The sequence below is a fragment of the Epinephelus moara genome, chromosome 4 (genome assembly GCF_006386435.1).
Source record: "Epinephelus moara isolate mb chromosome 4, YSFRI_EMoa_1.0, whole genome shotgun sequence".
Taxonomy (NCBI): domain Eukaryota; kingdom Metazoa; phylum Chordata; class Actinopteri; order Perciformes; family Serranidae; genus Epinephelus; species Epinephelus moara.
Window position 1 is genome coordinate 41,614,782 of NC_065509.1, and position 9,195 is coordinate 41,623,976.

The window sequence follows — 9,195 nt, forward strand, 5'->3', positions numbered from 1 at the left end:
GGGGGCAAACACTTTTTCACACAGGGCCATGTAGCTTTGGATTTTTTTCTTTCTCATTAATAAAACCCTTCATTTAAAAACTGCATTTTGTGTTTACTTGTGTTATCTTTGACTAATGTTTAAATTTGTTTGATGATCTGAAACATTTAAGTGTGGAAAACATGCAAAAAAGTAAGAAATCAGGAAGGGGGCAAACACTTTTTCACACCACTGTATATATATATACACATATACACACACTTTACTGTAGTCTGCTGTAGTGAAGAGTGATAAAAGAGGAACTGAGGTTTTTGATGAATCACATGAATCAGACGTGAATGTAAAGAGGAGATCGTTTCCCCTCCCCAACTACAACCCTTTCTATCTTTACTTTAGAGTAACGGACTCAAACAGAGAAGTGAGAGCCGTCCCACAGTCACCACAGAGCACAGATACCAGCACGTCATGAAACTCACCTTTCACTTTACCTACATCACAGGGCAGGTTTTAGTATAAATACACACATTCGTTTTCCAAAGAGAAAGTTCAGTTTCACAAGTTTTTCCTCTGCAGCTCTTTCATCTCAATATACTTAAACTTTTTACTCCACTACATTTATCTAAGATTTTTCAAACAAAACATATTAAGAGTTTATAAATGAAACTACCAAAGTGCAACTGAAACAATCAGTCATTTAATTAATAAGTTGACTGACAGAAAATTAATTGGAAAATGTTCAGATGGTTGAAGTCAAACCAAACATGAAAATAATTATGATTATAATAATGAAAAAACCATAAGTTAACAGTTAAAAATTAGCTCCACCTCAACCAACTACAACTTATTTATGATATTTTATAACATCATAAATAATAGTATAACAATCACAGAATATTTATTTTACTTTACTATCTTAACTACACTTTCCTGATTATACCTACACACTTTTACTGAAGGAACATTATCAAAGCAGGGTTTTTATTTTAAAAAAGTGCAATATTAATACTGCTACAAAGACTTCTTTTAAAACGGGGTTTAATGAGTTACTTATCCACAGTCAGTGTATTATATATAAAAGTCGTCAGTCACCACGCCTGCAGATGGTGGAAGTGGAAGTAGGCAGGAGTACTGCCACTGAACCTAAGCTTTGTACTGCTGTGGACGGGGGCGGCAGCAAAACGTATTTTAGACACGTTTAAAAAAAAAATTAATATCAGTTTGAGTGTGCGCTATATTTAGAATATTTTCACACCTTTGCCTTGATGTCACACAGAGATTTCCGCCTGGTAACTGAAGCCATCACATTGCCCTCTTCAAAGTCAGGCTCTATTGAGAAAATCGGGAATTTAACATTGCTGAACACAGGAGCTGCTGGTCTACCACTGCCTCAACCAGTTGGTTAATGTAATCGTATGATTTGGTGTTAACTAGAGTTAGTTTGGATTCACTAAAGTCACCCAATGACACAAACTAACTAACTGATCAAGGCAGCGGTAGAATGGGAAAAACCCACATTCAGCTCGCTAAAATTAGCATTTTTGTCAATGGAGTCTGGTGGCTTTGACGAGGGCGTAGATGAGGAACTGAAGCTGTTCAGCTTCACCATCATAAAGGGCTGTCTGACAGAAAGGTAAAGGGATGAAAACATTCTCAATATAGCACACACTTTTAACTGATATTGGATTTTTTAGGGTGGCTAAAAAATGGTTTGCTGCTGCCCCCGTCCACAGCAGTACATGACTTATCTTCTGTAGCAGTACTCCTGCCTGCTTCTCTAAACTGGGGGCGTGCCGACCGCTATCTACTGTATGTAATAAACTGACTATGGATAAGAACCTCATATGACCCTATTCAAAAAATCCAAAGTAACCCTTCAAGTAAAGGATCTGAACACTTTCACCACTGTTAACCACGCCTTAACGATCAAAACACGTGCAACCAAAACAAAACTTCTCTTGTCTTACAAAACGCTTCCAGCTCACCTCCAACTGTCCAGAGCCTCAAAATAAAGACTAAATATGAAAAAAAAATTACCCAAAATTACCCCAAAATGTCAAGGCACTCTGAGCTGATGGCAAGACACCTATGTAGGTAAGGTTGGCTGAGTGATGCACACCCTGAGATCATAAATGCACCGTTTGTGTGGTCATATTTATCTCTTTAATATCCCAGCTGTATGGGTCCAGGGGTTTCCAAGGTCTAAAAAAATGTCTCTACAGTCCCTTTTACACTGCCTCTTTAAGGCAAGAGTTCCACACCATTTTGTCGCCTCACCGTTCTGTATAAAAGGTAAAATCGCAGAGTGGTGGGACTGAGTTGTCTCACCTCTGAGCCAGGGACAGAGGTAGTAACAGCGCCGAAATGATATCGGTGTGAAAGTGACAGCCAGCAGGACGGGATCAAGGGGGCACGGGTGTGACAGTTTGACGACATGTTATGCTGCGAGTTATAGTGAAGCTGATTTGTGTACTTGTGTTTGAAACTGTCGCTATTAAGCCATGCTTAATGTGTGTTTAATGTGTGTTTTGAATCAACTAAACTTTACAGCACTTCACAGAAATCCCACCACTGACTAGGGCTTTGGAGGTGTAACTGCAGTGACAGACACATCACCGCACAAGTATAAATCCGCCTTTATGTGTGCGACCCACCACGGGAGATTTAGAAAGGAACTGTTAGCAGTTAGCAGCTAACTCAAAGAAGAGCAACGACTGAAAATTTCCACAACTTGGGAAAACAATGAGGTCCTCACCCTCTGAGTAGGGGACGCGATCAGCCAACACATAACAGGGGCCGTAAATGATTGTTATTTCCAAGTTTATGCCATTGTTACTGCTTATTAAGTGCTGCCAATGCCTATGTTACATGCCATACTAGATGCCAACGGTGTTGTGTTAAACGTTATGAACGTCATGCCTCTTTTGATTCCACGATGCCAGGATGCTGTCTAAAATCACACACTGGAACAGAATGAAGCCGCCGTCGTTTGGATTTGTGTAAAAATGCAAAGGGGGCATAAAGAAGGGACTTTGTAGCGGCTCTGCAGTGCGATCTCGGCGTGAAAAGGGCTTAAAATTATGCCGAATTAGCTATTAGCAGCTCCTGTTTACGGTGTATGCATGGATGTACGGACAACTACCACTGGATTACTCTGGTACTGAAGAAAACTTAAAAGCATAATGATCCCAAAGCGAGTTCTGCAGCATTTTTTCTATGTGATTTCTACGTCGACACCACAGATAATGATGTCGTCAGGAAGTGTAAAGTGTCACATCTGGCATTCACTCTGAGAGGAAAGAGTTTTGATGCAAACTGTAATCATTTAGCAGCAAATCAGCAGCCGAAACACATCAACTAACTTCCTGTTTTTGTCACAACACCTGCACACACCTGTCCCTTTCACCTCACACAGCATCACAGAACATCCTCAAATTAGAGAAGCTGCCATCAGAGTCACAAATCAAAGACAACAAGGATTTCCTAAACAGTGACGCAACACTTCCAACTGTTCAGAGCAGAGAGTTTGAACCAGGAAATAAAGACCAAAGTTTAGTAAAAACAACATAAGTGAAGCCTAAAACAGTTACAGATGAACATTTATGGACCAAAAACACTTGATAATAAACTGTCAGCCTCAACTTTTAGTTGAAAGTGCTCTGAAAAATGAAAACTTTGAACATCTATTGTTTTAGAGACAACACACCCAAACTATATCTGCTTTTCTGTGGTTTCAAATCTGTCACAGTTTAAGGTCAATCAGTTCACAGAGCTGAAGCACAGGCAGCCGTTTTTACCAACAATAAAGTCACATTAAGTCCTTTCTGACAGAATTACTGAATAAATGCAGTTAATCAGATCCTAGTTAATAGCAACCACTGGTCAGAAGGACACATTAAATCAATTATCTGAATGCAGCCTACAGACAGAGGAAGTCTGTTCAGCCTCCAGCTCCTGTCTCTCCTCACGGATGAACAACTGTGTGTCTGTGTAAATGGCTCCAATCGATCAGGTCAGCCAAAGAGCATAACAGGTATTTAGGATTGTAATACCTGAGGAGGGAGGGACGAACAGACTACATGACATTTTTGTTGTGGGGTAACAGGTTTGCAAACTACACAGGAGCTCCTGGTGTTGATTTAAGATGTGATAGCCAAGCTGTGATCACAACATGACAGTTTGATATTTAAAGATCAAAGAAACAAACACTTCCACTCTCTGTGAAACTAAATTCACCATGTAAAGTCTTTTCTGCCACGAATAACAAACAGCAGCTCACTGAACACTGAGACAACAGCTGAATAAAGACATTACGCTCTTTAACATCAGGTATAAAGGTGAGACTCTCACCTGTCCGCACAGACGGGGTCTGATGCATCACAGGGAAAGGTGTGAACTCCCACGATGGATCCATCATGATGTTGTCTAAAATCTGAAAGAAGAAGTCAGACATAAGGCCAGGACACTGACGGAGATACGTGAGGTGTAGAGTCTCTATTTATACATTTATAAAAAATGATCCATTTCATCATCATGTTAACATTTTGTAGACGTAGGAGACAAAATCTAAAGCCTGTCCGTCTGAGTATTGAAGACAATTTAATGTTCTGCTCCACAAACATCCAAAATTTAGTGCCAAATCTGAAAGTTCTGTTTAAAATGAGTTCATCTAAACATACCATATGTAATTTTTTTGCCGCACAGGCTCTCTCATTCTAAACTGGAATTATCGCCTCATGGTTGTACGCCTTTGTGAACCAGTCAAGTTGCAGTTACAGTTTACATCCATGTCTGTGAAAACATGGATGCTCCACACATGTCTTCAACCAAGCAGCTCAGAAGATCTGCACAATCAGCACAGTTTCCAAACCAAATGTCTCCCCTTCTGTTACGGCCAGAAAAGTGTTTTATGAAGACCATTATGATGTCACAGTGAAGCCGACCTTTGACCTTTTGGATATAAAATGTTATCACTTCATCATTTTATCCTTTTAGATATGTATGGGAATTCTTGTCATAATTACTGTACAAATTCTTGAGTAATGGCTAAAAACATATTTCATAAGGTCACAGCGACCTTTACCTTTGACCATCAAATTCTTATCAATTCATCACTGAGTGGACTTTTGTGCCAAATTTGAAGAAATTCCCTCAAGGATGCTCTTGAGATATCGCAATCACAAGAATGAACAGATGCAAGGTCACAATGACCTTGACCTTTGACCACCCAGTTCTCAGTTTGTCTTTGACTCAAAGTGAACATTTTTGCTAAATTTGAGAAAATCCCCTTCAGGGTGTTCCCGGTGTATCACTTTAACTTAAATGAGACATATGAGGTCATGGTGACCTTGACATTTGACCACCAAATTCTTAGCAGTTCAGTGTTGAGTCCAAGTGGACTTTTGTGCCAAATTTGAAGAAATTGCCTCAAGGATGCTCGAGATATCGCATTCACAAGAATGAACAGATGCAAGGTCACAATGACCTTGACCTTTGACCACCGAGTTCTCAGTTTGTCTTTCACTCAAAATGGACGTTTTTGCCAAATTTGAGAAAATCCCCTTCAGGGTGTTCCCGGGGTATCACTTTCACGAGAATAAGACAGATGAGGTCATGGTGACCTTGATATTTGACCACCAAATTCTTACCAGTTCAATGTTGAGACCAAGTGGACTTTTGTGCCAAATTTGAAAAAAAAAGCGCATCAAGGATGTTCTTGTGATATTGCATTAAGGAGAATGAGATTGACGCATTGAGATTTTTTTTATATATAAAAAAAGATCTCACAGCAGACGGGCTGGTAACTACGATGGCCACAAAAACGTCAAGAGAAATCTGAGTTCCTCTGGGCTGGAGCTGAGCTGCCACTAATGTTTGCTCGGTTTGTTTCTCTGATAACTTAAGATACAGACGTCCGATGACTTAAAATCCTTAATCCAGTTAAAACCAACAGTTCAAAATGACCAAGATTTAAAAGTGTATCGGGACAACGTGGTTTAAAATTGGACAATCGTGACAGTTTTTTGCAGACAGCCACAACCCTGACACACATGCATGAAGGAATTATGACGCCACTGACAGGTGACGGCGAACACATGACAGATTTCTCTGAGTTTGAACACTGTTGGAAACATTTGGGATGATTTAAGTATACAACTCAACAAAACATGTAACATTGGTCCTAGTCGTTTTTAGACATTTAAATGAAGAAAAGTTACATACATTTGTTTATTGTTATGCACCAAAACTAATTCCTTGCATGCAAAAACCTACTTGGTAAAAAACCTGATTCTAAAAAAGATACTTATAGAGACTACTGTTCAATTCATAAGTATTCTTTATAATATAGCATATTTCACACTTATGATATGTGATGTTACCTGCGCAAACTCCATAAACTGAATCAAGACTGTCAGATGCAGTTGAAAGCTCCCAAATCCTAGTGAGCTTAGTACACTTAGATTATTTTATTCTTCAACAGTGAAGCCTCAGTGTCCATACTCAGATCTATTGCACTTAAATGGAGGACACACTTCTCAGTCACAGTATTCATGTTTGTTTTGTAACTTTGGACCAACCTGAGTGCAGGAACGTGATTCTCTAGGCTGCACTTGAGCATTTTCTTTCACATAGTGAGTTTGTATTTCAATGTAAGGAGTGTCAGGAGTCATTAAGAATTAAATGTCTGGTTTCTGGTCCTGGATCAGGGCTACAAGGTTTATTATAACAAGGTATTTTATTCATCACAATCTCATATAACACAACGTTTCCTCCCCTGCTGTGCTGAAACAGTGAGAGGTGAGTTTACCTGGTTGGAAGTATGAAGGTAGTGGTCGTCTCCAGCCATGATGTCTACAGTCAAAGGTCAAACACAACACTTATATTACACCAACAGTGAGACATGCAGTGGTAAATACAACGCCTGATGAACTCATGATGATGGAAATGACGTAAGCAACCACTAATGTAAAACAAACATTTAATACACTTCATTATATATTTTGTTTATAATTTCCCTTTTAAAATCCCCCAAAAAACAGTTCTGTGTTTATTATGATGGGCAAAATGTATTATTATCTATTAATAAATAATCCCTCTGACACTTGTTGCTGCTTGGTACCGCGCGTTCCCGCACCGGTTGCACATGAACGCGCCGGTGCTAGCCCTCTGGCTAACAGTTAGCTAGCGCTGCCGGGCTGTTTTTGTCGTTTGTGCCGTTAAAACGACCGTTAAAAAAATAAACAGTTAATATAAACCAACAGTTCTACAGCACCGACAGCAGTAAAGACACTGTTGGCTTTGTATTACAGAATATCCTGAAAGAGTCGGTGCTAACCGCTACCTGTCCAAGCTAACTGGGAGCTAGCCCCACAGGTTCCGTATGCGGAGAACGTAACACGAAACTCAGTTCAAAAATCTGCATGTTTAACGGTTGTTTCACTTTTCATTGTAGGAACTTCAACTGAGGAACATAAATAAATACATTTTAGAGTCAGATGAATTCAATCATGTTTTCGGCAAGTGTAAAATCCACGTAACCTAATTAACAGTCCGATTTAAATACACACTTCAGCTTTTCCACACTGTTTTACCAAGAAACGGTGGACTGCTGTAGGACATTTAGCGACTGAAGCTATATTAAGTAAAGTTCTAACTCCGACTTAAATAAGGACTTCATGTCGTAAACATACAAGCCGAATTTACAAGTGGCTGTCATAACTACAAAAAAATCGTTAGTGCTGATGTAAGACTTTATTATGTTTGCTGACAAGAAAGAAAACCTCAAGTTCCCATTTTTAACACAGAGTTTGGTGTGACGCTCTCAGAGTTACCTGGCTAATAAGGAAGTGAGTAGCATAACAAAGCAGGCTGCCACTGTTATAACGGGTCACGGTAACATTACGGCAATGAATGCAAATACACAGCCGTGTAGTTATAACATAAAGTGGGTAGTTAACGTGTTCTTACCTGGTTAGCTCGTTCAGGTTAACAGTCGGATTCTCAACATGAACTAATGAGTGACAGTCCTGAGTCCACTTCACTTCAGTTGACTTTTGCACATCATTTCGCCATGCTCGCGCTGAACCAGTGGATCCATTTACAACAACCAGGTTTAATTGGAGTGCGTCATGACGCGACACGACGGCGTCATTACAGTCAGTGGGGAAAAAATTATTTTAATCCGACAGAAGAAATTTGTATTTAATCCCAGGGACGAGCAGCAGAGTCCTGCAGGTGAAGTTTGCCTCAGTTGTTCTTAAAGTTGATTTCCTTCCCCACTGGAAATTCCCTGTGACGTATAGAGAGGAGGTGAAACACGAAGAGGTCTCACTCTGAAGGATAAAACGAAATGTCTCACTCTCATGAGCCTGACAATCACTACAGGCAGAAATGTTTCTGTGAAGAATATCCAGAAAAAGTTTCACATCTTTGAGACTTAAGATTATCATGGGAAAACATGGCGTTTGGTGAAAAATCCAAGAAAAGAAGACATTTTTTTAACATAATAAACCTGATAGTGATGTTGTAATAATGACTATGTAAATTTAGTTATTAAAAAATCTTGAGTTTTGTCGTTTTCCTGAAGGATGTTGAGCAATACTAATAAAAAAGCTGCTTGTTTTCATATTTTTGTCTGGTGTGATTTACCCCTGGCTCTTTTGTTATTGTTCTATTCGTAAATGTCCCATGTTGACTGAACAAACTGAACATTAACAATTCTTTTTCAAATGAGAGGGATATAAAAATAATTCAATCTAAATATTACACCCACAGATGAGACAGACAGACAGACAGACTCACCTGGCTGAGTGTGAATCCTCCTCCAGGCAGCAGAGGAGCAGTAAGACAGGTGAGAGTGTTTCCCTGAGGCAGGGGCGGCATGGTAAGGGGAAAGATGGGACTTGTTGCCAAGGGCCCGAATGGAAAGGGGTCCTGAAAAGTTTGTTTTTGTTTTATTTCTAATTAATTAATGCCATAGCTAAATTAAAAACTGGCCTCATAAATCAGTTAAAAAAACTAATTTTGAATAAAACAATAGTAAAATCTCTCCAAAGCCCCTCTCACTGCTCCTGCACTATAGGATTCATCTCTTAAAAGTAGTTCCAGGTGGAGCTACTTTATACAGTTAGATAGTTTTATCTGGTGGTTCCCAACCCAGGGGTCGGGCCCCTCTAAAGAGTCACCAGATAAATCTGAAGGATCTTGAGAGGATGAACG

General features: G+C 39.5%; 1 protein-coding gene across 1 annotated transcript in view; it reads right to left on the bottom strand.

Moving 5' to 3' along the window:
* The window catches only part of nfkb1 (nuclear factor of kappa light polypeptide gene enhancer in B-cells 1), a 44,251-nt gene extending 35,990 nt beyond the window's left edge, over positions 1 to 8,261 (bottom strand). The window contains exons 1-3 of the mRNA XM_050042812.1: positions 7,945 to 8,261; positions 6,785 to 6,828; positions 4,327 to 4,408 (exon numbers count right to left, since the gene is read on the bottom strand). Of these exons, the coding sequence (XP_049898769.1) occupies positions 4,327 to 4,408; positions 6,785 to 6,823 (121 nt within the window). The 5' untranslated portion in view covers positions 6,824 to 6,828; positions 7,945 to 8,261. The remainder of the gene's footprint in view (positions 1 to 4,326; positions 4,409 to 6,784; positions 6,829 to 7,944) is intronic.
* Positions 8,262 to 9,195: the final 934 nt, after the last annotated feature.